The 22,425-nt window shown below is 45.3% G+C and overlaps 1 protein-coding gene across 4 annotated transcripts in view; it reads left to right on the top strand.

Annotated features, from left to right (window-relative positions):
* Nucleotides 1-22,425, top strand: part of PPM1H (protein phosphatase, Mg2+/Mn2+ dependent 1H) — a 255,777-nt gene that overhangs the window by 111,394 nt on the left and 121,958 nt on the right. For all 4 annotated transcript variants that reach the window (XM_045071604.1, XM_004766588.3, XM_045071605.1 and 1 more), the window contains exons 3-4: nucleotides 9,992-10,336; nucleotides 20,181-20,293. In XM_045071604.1, the coding sequence (XP_044927539.1) occupies nucleotides 9,992-10,336; nucleotides 20,181-20,293 (458 nt within the window). The remainder of the gene's footprint in view (nucleotides 1-9,991; nucleotides 10,337-20,180; nucleotides 20,294-22,425) is intronic.

The following is a 22,425-nucleotide window of genomic DNA, read 5'->3' as shown; positions in this document are numbered from 1 at the left end:
TATGTACCCCCAACATACTTGCTCATTTAATGCTATATAACTATACTGGTACATATCATGTAATGTACATGGAGTAATTATAAAAATGTATTAATATTTAAAAAATAAAGGCAGTAAAGATGAAAAGTCAGCGTTTTAAAATAACCGCTAACAGTCATATGATTTTTATCATCTGCCAGGCATTGTTCTAAATATTTTTCCCACAGTAACTGGTCTTACTAAGAGCAAAGACTTCATGTTCCCATTAGCTAATATCTCAAGGCAGAATTCATCATTAACAATAACAAGTATAATTCCATATTTCAGCGGTCTCTTTGAGCATTTCAGAGACTTGGGATTAGAACGATTATTGTTGTCAGATATGACTAGATTGTCAGTACTTGGAGTAAGATGTGCTAGCTGTGACATGTTCTCATTTGCTAGTGTTTTCTACCAGCGGTTTCTGTGCAGAGATTTAAAAAAAACATAAACAAAAACAAACCTGTTACTCACGTTGGGAGGGACGATTTAGTTAAAAACGTAGTAGCAGGTCGCAGGGGCCCGCTCAGCGGGGCTGGGCACACACGGACAGGGCAGCGTGAGCGTCAGGCCCGCGGCCGAGCCGGCTGACTTCACACCACGGGAGGGCGCCGGTATCAGTTTCTGTGAGGAAAACAGCAAAGCTTCATTTCTTCTCCGGCTTGAGGAGAAAAAACTGAAAAACTTGATCATGTTGCCGCGAAGCCCTGGCGGGTGGCTTAGAAGTCCCCCTCAGCTTTGCGCGCTCTCTGGCGGCGGGTGGGGCGCCGGAGCGGGGCTGGCACCCTGGGAGAGCTCCAGAGCCAGAGAGAACCAGGCGCCCTGGCCTCGTGACCCCAGAAAAAATGTGTCAAGCCTCATTCCTTGGTTTTCTTTGTTTCCTGCCTCACCTCTCAGCACTTCTGTCAGGCTCCACAGGAAATGTCTGAGGTTTTGTCTAGCATCTCCCCCTTTTTTTGTCCGCACACCACAGGAGGGACTTCCTCGCCCCCCCCCCAGGGGGCCTCACCAAGGCTCTTGAGCCTGTGGGTTCCCCGGAGTTGAGGTGCACATCCTGTGGCTCCTTTTTTGACAGAACTGCAGTTTAGGCTACCGATTTCTGACCCCCTGGATTCGCTGTGCTCTCAGTGCCCCGGAAGCTGAATGGGTGCGAGCCGCTTGCGTCCGAAATTTTGTCACTAGCCCGTTCCCTGGGTACGTTTCTGTTGGGAGCAGGCTTAGTTTGTTGAAAGGCCCAAGGGGCCCTTCCCAGCCCAAACTCATTAATCTTAAGTTCTGGCATTATAGATGATTGTGAAAATGGGGAAAAGGGAATAAGCAAATATTTTTAAAAGTCAGTTTCTAGGGCGCCTGGTGGCTCAGTGGGTTAAGCCGCTGCCTTCGGCTCAGGTCATGATCTCAGGGTCCTGGATCGAGTCCCGCATCGGGCTCTCTGCTCAGCGGGGAGCCTGCTTCCTCCTCTCTCTCTGCCTGCCTCTCTGCCTACCTGTGATCTCTCTCTCTGTCAAATAAATAAATAAATAATCTTTTTTTTTTTTAAAAAAAGAGGGATGTAATGTCAGGCCTGCTTCAGAGAAATCCTGAAAGAGAGACGGAGTACCTGTAGCTCCCAGTTTGTCACCTTCTGAAAAGGGGTGGGGGAGTGTGTGTGTGTGTGTGTGTGTGTGTGTTCTCAGTTACATACAAGACTTTTTTTTTTTTTGGAGGGGGGCAGTAAATCAGAATGCAATAAGCAAACTGCTGCAGAGCTGCTTTTTTGTAAGACATTAAGTGATGGCTGCCAAATGTGCGTGGTCAGTCAGGAAAAGGTCTGCTACTGCTTTTCTTAAAGTGGAGTACCTGTTTAACTCCTGTTCATCGGGAGCAAAAACAAGGTAAACACTTGTTAAAACATAATACTAATTTTGAAATTCATTATGTCGAGAGCATGTTACTCTAAATTTGAGAGGGTTGACTTTTCAGGTGTAGAACTTTGCTTCTGGGGCTGGTGCCCCAGCGACGTTTTCTGATACTACCAGAGATGAATGTGGGGCTACTGTCCGAAGTTTTGGTAATCAGCCAATGGCCCAGGATGTGTAAGCAGCAAGGGAAAAATGGTGCTGAAGTACTAAAGGCTACAGAGGGACAGAAGCCAGGGAGATAATGACACAAAGTTGCATGTACTGGGAAATTGGAAAGATCCCCTCCCTAACTTGGAATCTGAAGGACTGGGTTCAAATCCTGGCATCACCCCATCACAGGAGTCACTTAACGGTGCCCTGGTTAAATCCTTGGTGAAATGAGATAATGATGCCCATTTTATGGTGGTTTGGGGGGATTAAACATGGTAGGTAATCATCAGGCATCCTTAGAATTCAGACTTCTCAGAGGGGAAGTAATTTAAGAAAAGAAACAACAGTAGCTGTACAGGGGCATCTGGGTGGCTCAGTCATTAAGCGTCCTGCTCAGCGGGAGGCCTGCTTCTCCCTCTCCCACTCCCCCTGCTAGTATTCCCTCTCACTCTGTGTGTGTGTGTGTGTGTGTGTGTGTGTGTGTCAAGTAAATAAATAAAATTCTTAAAAAAAAAAAAAAAAGCTATATGGTGGAGGGACATGAGCACCCATCTGGCAGAGTCAAAAGTAAGGAGCTAAAGTGTGGCTTGGTCTCCCTGGTTACGGGAGCTCTTACTGCACCCTGCCTGCTCATTGTTCCCCAGGCCATTTAATAGTGAGTATAAGTAATTACTGTTGTAAGGTTTTGTTTTTGTTGTTGTTGTTGCTGTCTTGTAGATGCTGGACACTTCTGCCTTCGGCTGTGGTTGTGGTCCTGGGGTTCTGGGATTGAGCCTCACGGGCTTTCTGCTCAGCGGGGAGCCTGCTTTCTTTCCTCTCTCTCTCTGCCTGCTTGTGATCTCTGTCTGTCAAATACATTTAAGAAATATTTTTTTTTAAGTATATGTACAATTAACCTTTTGGTGTGCAGTTTTATGTTTTCAACATACATGTAGATTCATATAATCATCATCAATCAGGATACAACATTCCCATCGCTGTAAATCACTTCCTCGTGTTCTCTCTTTATGGTCCTACTCTTTCCCCCTCCCGTAACCCACAATTGTCTGAACATTTAATACATATTATCCACTCCTCTGGCACCCCACGCTCCCCCTGTCTAGCACACTTGTAGTTACCTATTCACGTTTTAGACTGTTAGCCTCAGGAGTTTGGGAACATGGTTTTTTCTTCCTCTCTCCTACCTCCCCAGTGCCCAGCATAAGCCTGGCACATAAGAGACTCTGAGACATGCATTAAATGAATGAATCCTTACTGTCTGTGTCCTAGTTTCATCTTGTTCTTTAAATAAGGAAACAGGTGAGAGGAGTTAAGAAATGTGCCCAAGATCACAGAGTAGTAAATTCCCAAACCCAGAGTGGTCTTGGTTTAAAGCCTGTGCTCTTTCTGTGCTAAGTATTAACTCATCTGAAAGTGCATTACGTAAATGACCCAACTTTTAAAATCACTGGTGTGTTTGTTGGTATATTGTCACCGGTGATGAAGTTAGCCTTGTACTGTTAGAATATGTAAAACATGAAACCCTGTGTATTTACCATATAAACTCAGAGTGGTGTTCCCTGAGCTAATACCAAACTGAGGAGGTATGCCCTCTAAAGTGACTAACGGTGTGACGGGTGGGAGGTGGGTGTGTGTGGTGGGTAGGCAGAGGATGTTGAAAGGAGCCCTAGCCTTCACTTCCCTCTTTGGGGCCTTTGCTTGACCCAAGCAGGTGGTGAACACAGCTCTCCCTCTTCCCACATGCATGCCTAGCCTTTTAGCCAGTGTTTCAAAGGATATAGCAATGCTGGATTGTATGTGCATTCCAGCAGTGTACGGGAGCTGAAGAAAGGGTGTGGTTTTCAGCATATGCTCCAGAGAGATAGATATGGTGCATGTTTTGCTTTTTTTGTAATCTTCCTTGGGGAAAAAAAGGTCTCCATAGCTTAGAAGGGAATAATGTGTGTGGTTTAAACTGGTCTTCTAGGCCCATAAGACTCAGCAAAGTCAGGTACAGGAAGAGAAGGCAGCATCTTGTCCCTTTGGTTTCCTTGGAGCACCTGTGAGATTCCCAGGGCCCTACATCTAGGCTGTCTCGATCAGGACCACTGACAAAGAGCAAGAAAGGGCCCTGGGGAAGGAGTAGCAACTCGATCATCTAGGACCCATAAGCCATGTGAGGATGTAGGAGACCCAGGGCAGTAGGGAGTCACTGAAGGTTCTAGTCTATGCAATGATGAAATAGATGCGTGTTTGCAATTAAGTTGAACATTTGAGACACTTGAAAGCATCATGTTCATACTACTTGTGATCTTTCAGACCTCTCTTGCAGATTCACCCCTGACATTGATCAGGGCCCTTGATGTGGGTGTGACGTTTAGGAATTGTTCTTTCCTCAAGGTTCTCGGATCAGAATTTATACATCCAACCATACATTCCTACCTGATGACATTTGATGGCATTGTTTTGAATAAAGGGGGTGAGGGAGAAGGGGGTCCTTGTATCTTTTTCAAAATAAATGTATGGCGTGTCCTGTTTGATCGTGCCACTTTCAAAAGTAGATTTGAATTCTTTGTTATGATCCTGGTTCCATTTCAAACACCTTGCAGCCCATTCCAGCCTTATACTGCTCTTTGAAGTGTCTTGTGAATCCTTTAGTCTCCTCTCTAGGCCCATCGATCCCGACCTAGGCCATCTTTGCCTTAGGACAGTTCTCTGTGAGCTTCCTAAAATCTAGTGCTTCTTTCTTGCAGCACATCACAGAATGCCATGGGATTGGCACCCTTTAATCCTGCTGCCACCTTGTTCTTCCACATAGAGGCATTTCACATTGAAGCTCCTTGGTCTGCCTTGACCCCAGAATCTCCCTCCAGCCTTACTTAGCCCTCAAGGCTGGTCTTAATGAGGCCACTGTCCACATAGGCCATATAAAGTCCCCTTGACACCTGCACTGCCTGCTAGTTGCTCCCTTTTTCCAGAATAGTCTTTCAGTCGATCATCGCCCAAGCAGGTGACCAGATAGACATGCACAATTTGATGAGTGCTGCTGTAAGGGTGGGCTCAGGATGCAGTGGGAGCTCCCAGGAAGGGTGCTGTGGCCGCATAACTTGATGTTTCTGTGACCTGATGGTCTCTTAGGCATTAAGAGCTAAGTTGGCATCTAGAGCATGTGGGAGAGGGCTCACCTGGTGGCTGTAGTTTCCCAAATAATTGATCTCTCACTTGAAGTTCTGTGCCACAGAAGGACACTGAAGATTTTGAAGTCTCTTGATGAATTTGGTTTTACCTAGTTCAAAAGCTTTCAAAAATTGTCCTCAGCAGTTGATTCCTTTTGTCCAAAGTCTTCGGCAAACCCCTGATGTTTGTAACCGATGCATCTGTGCTGCTCTGGTTGAAATAACCGTCAGCGGGACTTATCCTTTAAACGCCCACTTCCTCTTTCCTAAGTGGTACAGTTTGGAAGCACGAAACACAGTTTGGACCCTGCTGTTCTGGTCAGTTCAGGGCGTTGTGAGTGACTCCTCCAAGGTCACACAGAGAATGGCAGATTTGAGACTAGGATGAGGGTCTCCGGAACTGCTTGGTTCTGGAACGGCTTGAACCCCCTTCTGTTAGTATGGGGGTTCTCAATTTGGGGAGCACTTCAGAATCCCCTGGGGAGCTTAAATAAATGATCAGTGGTAGGGCTCCACCTTCAGAGAAACTGACTGAATTGGGCTGGGAGTGAACCGTGTATCCAGCAGTGCTGGATTTATTCAGTCTCTAGTTAGAAACAAACTTTCTTTGTCGAAAAACTATGTCTTACAAGTTTTCACTGTGAAAACTACTAATTGCATTTTAAAGGTTAGGCTATGCCAGCATTTCTAGCCCTGCTGTGCTAAGGTGTTTTCCGAAGCAGGGTGCTGCCCTTCTCCTCCCTGCTTCAGAAGTCCCCCAGTCCGGTTTTTCTCTTGACTGCTTAAAAATTGCCCAGATAGTTCAACAGCCGGTTGTTGCTGCAGTGCCTTCAGAATGCTTTGCTTTGTTGAAGGAAATGGTTGGATTACTCATCAGAAAAATGTCAGAGTTGCTTTTTAAAAAATATAGTAGCATTGCCTTGCCTTGTGCCTTGTTATTTCATGGGGTTTGATCTTCTTTGAATCAAATCATGATTCTAGAAACATGATACTTTAGGTGTAACAGAATCTGAGTCATGGACACAGCTGGTCCTATTTCGTCCCTCACTGGCCCTGCCTACAGCTTCCTTAACAGTGTTTGCTGGGTTTTCATTTAAATGGGGTGCAGAAGGACTGTGTGGGCAGTTTTTACTCAGGTAGCCTTGGGACTTTTGGGGAATTAGATGTGATAAGCAAAAAATCCCTTTCTTTTGCCGCTTTTCCCAGTTGTGAGAGTGTAATATGGCAGGCAATGTGTACTTTACTAATGCAGCAAGTAACAAGGGCTCGTGGTGAGTGTAATTACTCCAACCCTTGTGAAGTAATAATGAGCATAAACAATAATTCAGGCTGTGTAGAGTGACAGTCACTGTTTCTCTTGGTGACCAGGTCATAGGAATTGCTAATCCCGTGATGCTTCATTGCCTCGCATTCATAAAAAGAGGAAATGCTAAATTTCAGAGGTTGGTGAAAATATAGATTCACTGAATTCTATCCACAGATGCCCTACAATAAGAACTTTTTCAGTTTTATTCCTGGTTGATAGCCACTTCTACCTATTTTCATTCTTCTTTTGTGCGCTCTTGCATTCCTTATCTCACACTCCTCCTTCCCGCCCTGCATGCCCCGGGTCCCAGAATACTAGATAAACACGCACCTCCTTTCCTCTCCTTGTCCCCAGCTCTTGTTACAGAAGCTGGCAGCAGCGGCTTATCAAAAGGTCATGAAGCCCGCAGACAGGGAGCCCAGGAGGCAGGCCCGTGTGGCATCCCAAGCAAGACACCAAGGACCCTGGCTCCTTCAGATCTCCTGTCCCACTACCTCCAACAGCAGGTTTCAGCCGGTTTTGCAAGAGGGTTACTCTACCTCCAGGTGTTGCTTCTGTGACCCAGGCAGGAAGGAAAAGGAGACGGGTAATGGGCAAAGGCCAGGCCACTTGAGCTTTCCTTTTATCAGGAAAAGAATAGCTTTCCTGGAAGTTCCACCCAAGAGTGGATACTAGATAAGCAAGTACCACAGTCAGCCACACAGCCCAAGCCTCGGGGTATTTTCCTCAACCAGCTGCTCAATCAGCTCTCATTCCCTCCCAGTTTTTCTTGTCCCATCTTCAGGGCCCAGCTTCTTCCCCCACCTCCCCCCGTGACATGGATCAATACTTCTTGATTATTGAACTTTCGGAGTTCAACAGAAGCACTGGACTCTTCTACAGTAGCTTCTCATGTTGGTGAAGAACTAAAGCTCAGAAAGTGACTGAGGTGAAACCATACTGTAATGGCAGTGATAGCAGTCACACACAAGGGAGACTACTTATCTACTCCGCAGGCATAAATCACCATTCACCCTTGCTAAATACCCACTCCCTGTGAGCGGAGCTAATGCCTGCTGCTTACGTACTAGGCAGACATGGTGCAGTTGAGCACCAGGGATGTCCGGCTCTGGAGTGACCCAGCCAGGGTCGAACGCCTGTATTGCCTTCCTCACTTTGGTCTGCCTCCCATGCCCACTGATTGGTATTGACGATGCCATTAGAACTCCCATCTTCTAATTCTGAAGTCCTTGTTCTTTCTACTGTCCTCTGAGTTTGAGTGCTTTTACTCATTCATAAGTGTTTGTTACTGCCTGAATTTGATTGTCTTTTTAGGGTGTTATTCACCTCCTAGCTGGCATCCTCACTTTCACTCTTTCCTAAGCCTCATGGCATAGCCTGAGTGATCGTTTAAAAACATAAATTAAGTTTGTTACCCTCCCACCCACCTCAGCCAATGGGTCTTTGTTACTCTTAGTCTAAAGCCAAGATCCTGCATGTGACCTGAGAGGACTGAGTGGTCTGGATGCCACGTCCCTCTACAGCCTCATTTCTCACCCATGCCTTTCTTGTTTCATTCCTCTATTCAGTCACATGGTATGGTTTCATCTCTTCTCACGCATCATGCACCTTCCTACCACAGGGCCTTGGCACCTACTGTTTCTACTGCCTGGTGGTCTCTCGTTCCCCATCATTGTCTTGTGAATTTCTAAACAGCTCTTAGGCTAGCCTGCATGTCCCCGGGAAACCTCCTCCAAGTCCCCCCTCTGCAAGCTGGCCTCTTGGAGGCACCAAGAACCTCTCCTTGTAGCCCTCACTAGAATTTTGATCTTATGTTTGTGTGATTATTTTGATCAGTATGTGTTTTCCCCACTGAATTATTAAGATCAGACCATATCTGGTATGGCTTCTAGTAAGGTTTTTTGTTGTTGTTGTTGTTGTTGTTGTTTTAAGATTTTATTTATTTATTTGACAGACAGAGATCACAAGTAGGCAGAGAGGCAGGCAGAGAGAGAGAGGAAGGGAAGCAGGCTCCCTGCTGATTAGAGAGCCTGATGCGGGGCTCAATCCCAGGACCCTGAGACCATGACCTGAGCCGAAGGCCATGAAGGCAGAGGCTTAATTCACTGAGCCACCCAGGCGCCCCCTAGCAAGTTTTTTTTTAATCCCCTGTCCACTTTGCACCTGTCACGTAGGGAATGCACAGTCAATTTTTTTTTCTCAGCACGTGGCACAGAATTAAAAGTGAAATTTAAAAGGCACAAATGGAGCAGTGGCATATGTCACCATAACTATATGGTATCTTCCAGCATCATTCTAAGATAGACCAAAAGAACTTTATTTAATAGCTTTAGCTAGAAAAGGATTTGATATTTATTGCTGTGGGGGTGTATATGCTAGTAGTTAGAAGTAGATGTTATATACACCCTACCTGTTTAATTACCAATGCATCTTACTTATTTAGTAAAGTAATTAATGCATTTAAGCCTTTTTTCCCTATAGCTAAGATCTTAGGCATATGTAATTCAGACATGGTTTTTAAATACATTCATTTGAAATAGTCTAGAAATAACTCCAAGACGAAATCCATGGTAAGTGAGGAACATGGGAATGTGTAGCTTTAGGATAGGAAGAGGAAGAAACAAATATGTTGGGTACCAACTGGGAAACTGAGGGAGGCAGGAAATAAGAGAAGGAGATTAGAATTGGCTGCATCTTAGACTGGGTGTCTAAGGGGAGAACATGTTCTAAAAATATAGGATGTAGATCAAAGAGGATGGGGCAGGTATCTGAGAGTGAAAAGGCTCTACAGGGGGAAAAATGGGTCTACTGATTTCCTCTTGAAGAATCTGCAAAAAAGAGCTTGACTTCCTCCAAAGACTCCAGGCCAAGCCTGCTCTTGGGTTGCACAGGGCAATGAGGACTTAGGGGTTAAAGCTGGACTCCTAAAGACTTGCCTGCTGGCTTGGAGTTTGACATCAAACATCCTTACATCGGGGCACCTGGGTGGCTCAAGGTTAAAGCCTCTGCCTTCGGCTCAGGTCATGATCCCAGGGTCCTGGGATGGAGCCCTGCATCGGGCTCTCTGCTCAGCAGGGAGCCTGCTTCCTCCTCTTTCTCTCTCTCTCTGCCTACCTCTCTGCCTACTTGTTATCTCTGTCAAGTAAATAAATAAAATCTTAAAAACAAACACACAAACAAAAACATCAAATCAAGGTGGATCTTGCCACAAAGTAGCTGCTGAGCTTGCTTGGTAATTTGGGCTCCTCCTGCAGGCGGAGAAGCAAGGACCGCTCCATCCTCTGGGTGGTGATCACAGCAGTGACAAATCCCTGAGCCTTTTTGCCGGGTTTTGACCCCCACTGTTTGCCAACCAAAGACAGATCAGAAGTGGATGCGCTAAGCGCCCTCCTCACTGCATCAGTGTGACCCTGGGGCCCTGACCAACGAGGTTCTCACTCCCTGTCGCCTCCCTCCCCCAGGAATCAGAAGGCGTTTCCTGCCACTACTGGTCGCTGTTTGACGGTCACGCAGGGTCGGGGGCCGCGGTGGTGGCCTCCCGCCTGCTGCAGCACCATGTCACGGAGCAGCTGCAGGACATCGTGGAGATTCTCAAGAACTCTGCTGTCCTGCCGCCCACCTGCCTGGGCGAGGAGCCAGAGAACACGCCCGCGCACAGCCGGACTCTGACCCGCGCGGCCTCGCTCCGCGGAGGCGTGGGGGCGCCCGGCTCCCCCAGCACCCCGCCCACGCGTTTCTTCACGGAGAAGAAGATCCCGCATGAGTGCCTGGTCATCGGGGCTCTGGAAAGCGCGTTTAAGGAAATGGTAGGTGTCGCGGAAGGGTCCAGGGGTCTGGGTGGAGGCCCTCGCTTAAGCCAAATCTGTGCTTCTTCTAGAAGGTTCCCTGGAAGGGCGTGTCTCTGACCTGTCCTCTAGTTGTGTGGCTCCGCATGGATCTCCCTTTGATAACAGGCCTCCACTCTTAGGAGAGGGTGGCAGAAAGAGTTCCTGTCATGGCATGCTGGCAAAAATTAAGATGAAAGGGAGGGATAGTGTATGACGGAACAGGCTTTTTAAATTTTATTTATTTGACAGACAGAGATCACAAGTAGGCAAAGAGGCAGGCAGAGAGAGAGGAAGCAGGTTCCCTGCTAAGCAGAGAGCCCGATGCGGGGCTCGATCCCAGGATCCTGAGATCATGACCTGAGCTGCAGGCAGAGGCTTTAACCCACTGAGCCACCCAGGTGCCCCGGAACAGGCTTTTTAAAGGTAAGCATTATGGCTTCTCTTTCCGCAGACTCATTGATGCCAGCTGGTACAATTCCACTTAACTGAACCGTGAGCGTCCTTGCCATCTGTCTGACACATGTGTATGAATTCCAGGTGTTTGGGGGAAACGGCGCTTTAGTCAAGTGCTCAGAAGTACCTTTCCCATACAGAACTGATCCAAGAACAGCTATTGTAACCATGATTGGCCATGTGGTTCTCAGTGCTTTAAAAAAAACAAAACAAAACAAAACAACAACAACAAAAACGTACCTGCTGGAGGAGAATCAAGGGGCTAATATCCCAGATCACCAGCTTTACTGGGGAACATGGATTTATTTGTGTGTTTAAATGCGGATGTGTCTTATCAAAGAATTCAGCCTCCTTCCCTCTCAGGCTCAGTCCAGAGAATACACATAGAGAGGGAGTGCAGCTGCTTTCACGGTGTCCCCTGACCCTCCGCCTGGAGAGGGACCACCCACTGGACCACCCCCTTCCCTCTCTGAGCTCACTTTCTACTGATGCCGTTATTTTGGTTCCAGAGATTTTTCTTTCCTAAGCAACAGCCTGTATACAGGTAATAGAGAAGAAGTATTTAAAGATATCATGATATGAGTAAAGTGAGTGTGCTGTATTATTCTTAAAACCTGGAGACTCAGTACTTGGGGGGCTCAGTCAGTGAAGTGTCTGCCTTTGCTGGCCGTCCTGATCCCAGGATCGTGGGTTGGAGCCTCATTCCGGCTCCCTGATCAACAGGGAGTCTGCTTCTTCCTCTACCCCTCCCACTGCTGCTCGTGATCTTTCTCTCTTTCAAGTAAATAAATAAAATCTTAACAACCGGAACAACAACAAAACCCTGGGCATTCAGAAGTGATGACAAACTGTTGTTAAATGAAGCACCAACAGCTGGGAGCACCTCCCCAGAATGGAGTGTACACAGAGTGCACATTCCCTGATTAGGCTGTGTGCTAAGGAGAAAAAAATAATGTTGCACAGCACCTCGCCATCTGATTTGTTTCTAAGGCAAAATAGTTCATATGTTCACACCTGGTATTTGCATCCTATCCTCACTTTTATGCATCCCCTCTTGGGTCACCGTGTTCCCTTGTCATATAAATATTTACCCTTTGATTAGCAGGTGACTTAAAATGCACCTGTCGTTCAGGAGAGTCTGGTAGCCTTCAATCCCAAGAAGATCATCAGGAAGCTGGAGAAGATTCTTTAGGAAAAAAGGAATCAAGGTAGTAAAGTTGACTCCTATTCAGGCTTCATATAAAAATCTCATTCCCCAGCTGTCACAGAAGCTCTGATGGGAATAAGTGTTTCTCGACACTGATGTTCAGAATGCTAAATATTTAATTGAGGTAAAAATGTGACAGTAGGCTGTTCTCTTAAAGGGAGGAAAAAATCAGCTGACGCGATAGAAGTGAAAAACAAAAGAAACTTTGGGTTTCTCATTTCCTTCTGTAATTGCTTATGCCCTTAGACATCTTTTACTTGAATCTGCTGTATTCTCAGATCTATCCACTAGAGGCCAATGTCACCTTGAGGCAGGCCTCTACAGTGGTCTCTGGCTGTTTCTGCCCATTAATGGCTAAGGGTTACTAGCAACCACTATACTTGAAGTGAGAGACTTATTCAGAAAAATGCTTAGTAAAGGGTCTTATTCTTGTCTTTTTTAAATTTTTCTGGCTTTTAACTAGTTGGTTCATGACCTGGAATTTTTACCTTAGAGACTTAGCCAGCAAAAAGATCATTTCACTTGCCCATGTAATTCATTCAACCAATAAATATTTGATTAGAATTAACTGTGCCAGGCCTAATTGGGAAAAGAGCATTGAACATACTAGGCAAAAACGAGTATTAACAAGTAAAATATAAGTGGAAGGGACGTTGAGTGAAGAAATGCAGGGTGAAGTAGGCGTCCAGTAAAGACAGGAAGGGAGGTGTTCCCTTGGGAAAGTGATGCTGGGTGGAGGGGGGTGGATTATTTAGGAAAAAAAGCACCAAGGTAGTAAAATTGACTACTACTCAGGCTTTGTATAAAATCTCATTCCCCAGCTGTCATAGAAGCTCTAATGGGAAAAAGTGTTTCTTGATCCTGATGTGCAGAATGCTAAATATTTAATCCAGATAAAAATGAGGTAATAAAAACAACAATTGAGTTTAAAATGAAGCAGACAAAACACAGGAGGCCATTTACACGGACAACTACATCAGAGAACCCAGGTGGGCCTAAGGCCACAAGCCGGTGTCAAAGGTAGAAATGATGGATGGAAGGTGAATTGGAGAGGTGGTCTGGAAGGACCTGGTGTGCTGTATTATGAATTTTTGGCTTTAAGCCATATCTCATCTCCAGTTCATTCCAGCCTGCAGCTGCTTCTTCACACTCAGGTTTTTCCCAGATTGTCTCTCTAGCCACCAGCATGCCAGAGGCCTACCTAGGCATTGCTTGGCATTATTAAGTAACAATATTTGTCATTGCTTTTCATTGTGCTTGCTAGGGTGGCCCTACTGTCTGTCCTCCTAGGGACTGAGCCGGTCAGTGCCTTTTGGCCCAGAGCAATTATTAATATACTGTCCCCTTGTATTCTCAAAAGTGTCCCTATTTGGATGATGTCTTATTATAGAAAGAGGCTCTTTGCTTTATGGGGGACTTCAGGAAAAATCTACTCAGTGTCACAGAAATGTGCCCAACTTAAACATTAAGTTACTGGCAGTGAGCTTTACAACCCATAACACAGAAATTACACAGCGTACCTTCAACTTAATGGCCCGAAAGGCCATTGCCGGCTCATAGAAGATACTCTTTCTTTACTCCCCTTTGCAGTATGATATTTTTGAGAGTCAGTGTTTGAAGGCAAACTTTGGTTTTTTGAAATGCCTAACTTGCAGTTGATTTCCTTACCTTTTTGGCCTGGTCTTGCTGGTTTCTCCTTGGCCCTTTCAGAGTGGGACACATTTGGAATTTCTTGAACATTTCTACATTTTTTCCTCACAGGAGCCAGCCACTTTCTAGCTTTCCTCTTTCTAGGTGTTCTTTACATGTTGCAGGTTCTGTGCTGTTCTGATTCTCTGTAGTAGGAGAAACTCAGTATTAAATAAGATGCCGTTATTTTCAGTTTTGTGGCTTTTTTACTTTCTCTCGCACTTTTCATCCCTGAAAATTCCCCAAGCCCAGCTCCTAAGCCTCCAGTTTGCCTCACTGATGACATCTTTGCAGCTACCCTTCCTCAGACTCAGAAGTCACTTACAGTATCTTTAAAGACAAAGCTCGCCCTTCACTTGGGTTTTTGCTTTATGAACAGCAGCTTAGCAATGTAGAGTCAAAGGTCTTTGGTCTGTCCCTCTGCAGTGTCCTCAATCACTAGTATTTATTGAGGCTCTGTTTTATAGCTAGCATTCTCCTAGATACCATGGGGTCTGGAAATAAAAGGTTAGATTTTATGTCCGGGGGCATTTGGAGTCACACGTTTTATGCGTATAGAGATACGGTATCTCATTTATTTTGATATTCTGACATGAAGCGAGGTGGTGAAATGCAGATACCTATCTGAAAGGAAGGATTGGTTAAAACGACTTCGAAACACCACGCCAGAATAAGGAACATTGATTTCCAGGAAAAAGTAGGTACTTGTCGCAAAATATAGACTACCAGAAGTGGAGAAAACGCTTTGAACCAGTGGAGATGAGAGAAGTTTCATCAAATACTGTGAGCTGCTTTGAGGTCACTGCTTTTCCTTTCCTCTTTGATCCTCCAGTTGCGTGCCCGCAGCGTGTGGCTGGTGGTGGAGGTGACCTCTGACCCCTGGCCTCTGATCCTTGCCGTGCTTTCCCTCGGAGGCACGTTTGCCCTTGGGCCCCCTTTATTACATCTCATCTTGCCTCTTCCTTCCTACTGAGAAGGCTGCATCGTCCATTCTTCCTGTGTCCACTGTGGCAGTCGAACCAAAGTTTCCAAGAGGACCAGAATCTCAGGAACTTCTGAAATGACCTCCATTCTGCTTCGCCGTGGCACTTTGTCATGGTGCCTCCTTCAGCGGCTGCGTCTTGTCCCCTGTGGTTCGGCTGTTGCTGGGCCCGGATGAGAACTGATGTCAGCCTTGCTTGCTCACCCTCCCCAAACAGGGTCTCCTCGTCAGCATTTCACACTCATGAGGGAGGTCGCTTCCACGACTGGCCTTTGCAGGAGATCCCGGCTTTCTTGGAATCACAGCACAGTCAGCACAGATGAGCCTTGTAGCCTACCACCCATGGGATTTGAGTTCTGGACACAGGCAGGAGGAATTTCACAATTCCGTCCTATTGCCTTGTTCAGTGTGGGTATGGATTCATCACCAGAGTGAAGAATATTTTAGAAGTTTGCTTGTTACAAAGGAAGAAAATGGCAGTATTTTCCCTTGTGAAACTACCACACATCTTCCTGTTACTGAGCTCATGACTGGAAATAGCACTGAGCTTGGATTTATTGGTCCAAAAACAAAAACAAAAAAACCATATGGTGACACTGCGGTGAAAAAGAGGATAAATGCAAAGCTTATTTATAGTTTATAAATCCTAGTGTTTTCCAGAATTACCATAGTCATGGTAAGTTATGGACCTGCATGTCTGTCTGTGTTTAATTAAGCTAATTTTGTTTTGTCTTTGTTTTTGGTAGAACAGGAAATTCCTCCAAGAAGGAATGAGCATGTGATTCTACCAACAGCCAGCAGGTGGCAACATGAGGCAATCCTGGGGTGGTTTTTTTTTTTTTCCTTCCCATTGCCTGGCTGACAGATTGGCTTGTTCTCAGAATAAACCAAAATCAGACCCAGATACTGAAACTATGCAGAATCTTATTTGTGACTGACACTATTAGCAATGTGCTCAGAACCGTGTTTTAACCCATCTGTGGGGAGCTGCCAAGTCCTATTGAAACTACCCAGCACTCATTCCCTTCCGTTGTTCGATATTGCTGTTCTTTTGGAACCTGAAATTGGTCGGAAACAAAGAATGATCCTGGAGTTGCGTCATCTCTGGGACTTTCAAACCAAATTACAACCATCCCGAGCAATACATTTTCTCTCTTGCAGTTCTTTCCTGCAGAATTCATCTCATTTCACACATCTTATTTTCCTTCATTGCCTTCTTTGAAACAAAAGGGAGCAAAATAAAATCCAAAGTCTTTAGGAATTGGAACCATTCTTAAGATTTAGAAATAGTCCTGGCTTAAATGTAGTATTTAGACAGATGTAACACAGGATAAATCAGTCCTGCTTAAATACAAGGTGGCTCTAAGAGGTCTGTAGGACTCTTGACTGAGCAGATAAAACAATCTTGTTAATTGAATATTGTGAGTGTGTAAGTTGGTCCTTTTAGATCATTCTTGAAAAGGAATGATAGTACATGCCTGTGTTTTGCTGGTAAATTATGCTAGACTTATGTCTTCTGGTTTGTTTACAACTAAAATGGGGAAATATTCCAGATTGGTCTATATTTAGCACAAAGCAGTGCACAGGTTTTCCAATGATTTCATTGATTTTTTTGAAAATATACCCAAACCTGAGGCTTTATAAAATATAATAATAACTATACATTTATATATGTGTGTGTATATTTTTATGTGAAGTGTGAGTAGCTTAAGCTAATTGGAAAAGTTGAGGGTTTAAAGAAAATGGGTAGCTAATTCAGCAGTAAATATCTTTATTGACTTCATTTATCGTGTTTGATCTGGTAGTAAAAGAACCATACAGATGGTCCTTTAATGTTCCTTTCAGTACTAAGATTTTGCGAAACATCTTTTAAAGAGGAGTAGGTGGTGTGGGAAAAAATAAATGTGCTATTTTGGCTTGTAGGGAGGGGAGGGGAAGCAATTATTTTTAGAATATGTTCTAGTTACACCCAGTTTTAGAAGAAATAGAAGAGTGTATTTTAATGTCAGTGAATCCTTCAGGGGGATGAAGTCTATGGAAACACATCTTTCAAATCCTAGTCACCAAGTCTGGAATCTTTCAAATCCCAGAGAGCATACATGTAATTAAAGTGTGTGCGCACACATGTGCATCTGCACACACACGTGTTTCACCACACAAATGGTGGGGGGCTGATGAAAGCATGAACATATTAGCAAAGTTTTCTGGATACAAAGTAGCTAGACATTAATCCACTGTTTAAGTGATGGTGCTGCCAAATTTAGCACTCCTTATGCTGGGGAAACTACAGAGGGAATGTAGTTGAAATATAGGAAAAGATGAAAGAAATGATGGAATCAATTAGAAAAAAATATTGAATCACACTATTAATGTAATAGCAAGGGAGTAATTGGGCAAGCTAATAGGAGCGTTTCCCCCCAGACTGAAGGCAGATAGGAACTCTGCTGTAGGAGAAAATCATAGTGTCGTATGTACATTCTTGCCTTGATTTTTTTCTTAAGGATTAAATATTATAATCAGGTTTTCTTGTAATGTTAACCATGACAAATAATGTACATGTGATGCAGAATGAACTTGTCTGCGTCCCAGTGGAGATTTTTGCCATGGATGGTGCTTTTACTCGGAATCTGTGTAGCATAGCATTTTCTTTCAGATTGCACCAGGGATGTCAGTCTTTTGAGGCTTGTTCACACTCCAGCCCGTGTAGAGTATGCAAGCAGTTGGGTGCTCATGGGGTTTGTTGTGGGTTTTTTTTTTTTTTTTTAATAAAAATAGTCTTTCATTCAGGCATTAGGTATTCAAACAGACGTTGATTCTGGATATGAAAGGACACTTTCTGTTACCCTCAGAAATTCCTTCCAGTATATTAAGAACAGTTACGGAGTAGTAGTATCAAGTGTGGACTTGATATACAAGTTTATATATTAATTGGATGAAATATTGTCTATCAGAACATCAACTTTATAGTACTTATTTAAATGCAAAAGAAAGGGAATATATCTGTCCACAACTGCTTTGTGAACTGGGTTGTTGGTTCTGTTCTTATGCATTGTTTGGAGGCTAGACAGAACTTCAGACACCTTGACATTTTCTTTCCCTTTCACTTCCCCGTTGATGGTCCTCTTGGCTGCTGTCCTTGCCCCTCCTTCTCCTCGCTCTCCAGGCTCCTGCCGTCCCATGCAGGACCTCGTAACTTTATTCATTCATTCTCGTCAGTGGGCTGCACCTGAAGTGAGGCATGGGTTCCAACTTAATCATCATCTCAGTGAGCATTTGCTTGCACTGTAAGCTTTCCCTTTGTGAATTACGAACAGGGGTCAGGTGGTGAGGATGTAATTTAGAAACCTGGGCATGTCCAAAAGTATTTCTTCATTTGCCTGTTTAACAGATTAAGAACCATCTTTTCTTTCTTTTTTTTTTTTTTTTTTTTACCTGGCCTGGTTTAGGTGTTAAGGGTCTAGCAGCAAGCAGTAGAGATCTCTGCTCTCATTTATGAAGCTTCTGGCCCCGGGAAGGGTCCAGATGGCCCGCTCAGCCCGTCACACATAGCATCCAGTTTAATACAGTAGTCCTCTAAGAAACTAATGGATACAGGGTTTGAGTACATTTTTTTTTTTTAAGATTTTATTTATTTATTTTACAGAGATCACAAGTAGTCAGAGAGGCAGGCGGGGGGTGCGGGGAAGCAGGCTCCTGCTGAGCAGAGAGCCCGATGTAGGGCTCGATCCCAGGACTCTGAGATCATGACCTGAGCTGAAGGTAGAGGCTTAACCACTGAGCCACCCAGGTGCCCCTTGAGTACATTTTTTAAATCTTGCACAGTCTTCAAGAATGGTCCTCATGCTTGACTCTACAGCTGGAGTTTTTCTTCACTTCTAAACTACTATGTCCCCACATACACACATTCTTACCCCCAACCCCCACGGTTCCTCAGCCTCCCCACCCACCCTTACCCAGTTGATCCCCAGCAAGTTAGTTTCTCCCAGATCCTGTTTTTGTACTTTTTATCTCTTTTTTAACAGTGTGCTGGTCTTCATCTGTTTCCTCGGCTCTGGCTCTTCTGTTTCCAGTTTCTCACTGGCGATTTATCTGACCATGTATTACCACCGCTGGCCCCCAGCGCCAAGCATTTGCTGATCAACGTTGGCTTACTGGATTATCTCCTCCCTTCTCTATGAGGAGGATGGTCAAAGCAGCAGAGTTCCAACTCTGTGGGTTTCTAAGAACCAGAGAAGTGCCCTAGCCCTTTGTCTACCAGGGACATCCTAGAATCAGCCAGAGCACAACTTCCTCATCTGTTTCCTCCTCCCTCCCTCTGCCCCAACCTTCCACTACCATGAGAATGTCTGGCCTTATTTTAGCCAACATTCATTTTGTTTTCCTAGCTCACATTTTTCTCAGGTCGTGGAAGCGTGATTCTGTCAGTGAGGCGGGATTTCACAGATACCTCTGTCTTGGATGATATCTCTCTGTCCATGGGAGTCTTGGTCAGTTTTTCATTGTCTTGGGGAGGCCTCATTAGGTGGCAGGTAATGATAAGCCTTGGAGGAGGAGAACAAGATTGAAATCCAAACTCCAACCAGGTAAATATGGGCAGATTACCCCCCTTCTGCATCCAAACATTGAGGTTAATAATACGGTTTTGAAGGGGCACATGGGTGGCTCAGTGAGTTAAGCCTCTTCTTTCGGCTCAGGTCATGATCTCAGGGTCCTGGGTTCTCTGCTCAGCGGGGAGCCTGCTCCCCCCCCCCTCTCTGCCTGCCTCTCTGACTACTTGTGATCTCTGTCAAATAAATAAATAAAATCTTTAAAAAATAATAATAATAATACGGTTGTGGGGATCCGCTGAGATTCTCTATGTACGGGGCTTCCAGCCCGGCCTGACACGGAAGCGAGGCTCGGGAAATGCTAGCTGTTCCTGTGAATGTGTGTCCCTGCTGTGAACCAGCGGCTGGGCGAGGGTGAAGTCAGATCAGAGTTTGGGAGCTTCTATCTTTGATTAATAAGACAGGGGGTTGACTCCTGCCTGCTTTGAGTAGAGGACACCGTCCTTCAAGTCACTTCTCTTACCTAGCTGTAAAAGCAACTATTGGAGACTTTGGAGTTAAAAAACATTGCTCGGGTTCAAGTACTTGACCTTACCCGTATTTCTCTTGTCACAGCTCAGGCAGTCCATACAAAGACTACATTTTCCACAAGTTACATTTATTGAATACAGTTGGTTTTCTTTTTCTTGCTTTTGTTCAGATTAGATCTGTTTGCCATTCCTTGTTTCCTGTCTCTGGTCTGCAGATGGTCTAGTAGACCACGGTTTTATGTCAGTGTCCCCAGTGAGAAGTGCTCTTCAGGTGGTAGAAGAGTACGAAAGATTTTCCTGTCCCATCTTTGAAGTGCGTTCAGACTCAAAGAGCTGTGTCGAGGGAGAGAGGTTCAGAAAGTCTTTGATAAGAGTTCCTGTTCATTCCAACGCTGACTTTGTTTTCTTTCTCCAGGACCTTCAGATAGAACGAGAGAGGAGCTCATATAATATATCTGGGGGCTGCACAGCGCTCATCGTGGTTTGCCTTTTGGGAAAGCTATATGTGGCAAACGCTGGCGACAGCAGGTAAGCAGTTTCTCTGTCTGGCTTTTACTGATTTCCAGTGCCTTCGATAATTTCTATCCCTTTAAAAAGAATTAAATGATGGGCAATTAGATATTGAGAAAGAGGATCCTTCTGCATCTGAATAAAACGCATTTAAGATGAGTCATCGGGCTGGTATGAGAAGGTGAAGGCTGTCTTCTGCTCGCCCACCAGGGCAGTTTGCATGTATACCTGTGGCCAGTTTAAACTGGTTGTATCCAAATGTTTTTTGACTTCAGAACCTGATTTGCAATAAAAGCTTAGCAGAAGCATAAAACGTGAGAGTGTGAGGAGAGAGGAGAGGGATTTGAATGAAGAGGGTGTTTGGAAGGGGCCCGGGAGGACTCCACAGCTGGTGCTGCTTCTGCTCCGTGACTTTGCTATGTCCCCTCCCAGAAGCCCACGAGTTTCTCCTTTTATGCACAAGCCCTGAGAGGCTGTATTCTTTTCTGGGCTCAACTGAAAGGAATTTTGGCCACGAGTTTATGGTTAACCCCTACTCAATCCAGCATTACCAGGCACAAGATAAACTTGGCTTTTATTTTAAATAACTGATGTGTCCTCACTTTCGGCGCAGGGAATTTTAAAATTATAGACTTTGTGAAAAGTGTTCTGATATGTATGACGTACTTCTCTGCCCCTTTAGTCACAGCATAGGTTGGCTTCTTGCTAAAGACCGAGTCTTTGTTTTGAAAGCAATCGGAGTACTGGACTCTGCAAGATGTCCTTAGGGGACCAGTGATGTCCCTGCACAGTCCGTGGTCCTAGGATGCCCTCATTCCTCCATCCCTTCCCTTCAGGTCACATGCTCTTCCAGCTTCCCTGCTTGCCCTGGCCCTGCTCCAGGTCTGACCCCACACCCCCTGCTTCCCTGTTCGCATCAGGTCGCGGCTGAAGAGGGACTCCCTCAGACCGCAGAGGAATTTACCTTACTTTTACTCCCATATACAAAGCTGTGGGAGTTTATTCCCTCTACTTAAACATCCTTTCTTGCTCTTCCCACTGAAGAGTGCAGAGAGTCAGGGAGAGCGAACTTCTAAGGCAGCAGTATTGGGGGTTTGATAATTGATGGATTTGGAAGGTCTGTTTATTTTTACTGTGTACGGATCTCCATTAAACTCTATGTCTCCATTTCAACATAATGTTGTGCTGGGTAAGTGGAAGTGTCCGTAGGATACCATGGCTTCTACTCCTTGGTGTCATGACAGATTCCTGGCAGAAGACAGACTCCTGCTCAGGTGGGTCAGCTGAGTGAAGGAATGAAAGGAAACCCTCTCGGAAGACATTTACCCCCTGAGGCCTGCAGGGCCCAGGGAGGATTTACTACAGCAGAACCCAGGAGAGTCGGGAGGAGAAAGAACCCCTGGGCAGGAGCTACAGGGAAAATGGAAGAGACACTGGGACTTCTTTCTCTTTCCATGACCACCCCCATCCCCCATCTCTTGCCAGCTCACCATTGGGCAAGCCCAGCTGGGAGCCAGGTGACAAGTAGGCCAGAGAGAAGTGGGCCTCGAGGTCAGCCCAGCAGGGCATGCACACTGACCAAGATGGCCTCTCTGGGGTAGGGGCAAGTGGAGGGTAATCGGCACGGCTGCTGCTTCTCCTTTCCTTCTCCATACGAGGTTTGAGCTTCTCAATAATAGCAAGCCTCTGGGCACCTGGGTGGCTCAGTGGGTTAAAGCCTCTGCCTTCGGCTCAGGTCATGATCCCAGGGTCCTGGGATCGAAGACCCTCGTCAGTCTCTCTGCTCAGCAGGGAGCTTACTTCCCTTCTTTTCTCTCTGCCTGCCTCTCTGCCTACTTGTGGTCTCTGTCTGTCAAATAAATAAATAAAATCTTTAAAAAAACAAAAAATAAAAAACAAGATACCTGTCTTAAGACAAGCACTGAGGAGCTGGCCTCTGGGCCTATTGTTGTGTTCCAGATCTTGTGTTTATTTGGAGATGGATGAGCAGATCAAGCAGTGATGCCCTTCTGTGTGGAGGGAGACCGAATCAGTGACTGAGCTATGGATGCTCATAGTCCTTTGTCTTTACATTTAGCTCCACGCCCTTGGAAATGACTGCCTTTCTAGCCCTCCCAGAGAGTAGGGAGGTGACAGAATGCCTTCCTCTC

The sequence above is a fragment of the Mustela putorius genome, unplaced genomic scaffold, assembly GCF_011764305.1.
Source record: "Mustela putorius furo isolate JIRA1106 unplaced genomic scaffold, ASM1176430v1.1 tig00003988_pilon_pilon_pilon, whole genome shotgun sequence".
Taxonomy (NCBI): Eukaryota; Metazoa; Chordata; class Mammalia; order Carnivora; family Mustelidae; genus Mustela; species Mustela putorius.
The sequence above is the reverse complement of the archived record's forward strand: the minus strand, read 5'-3'. Positions and strand labels throughout refer to the sequence as shown.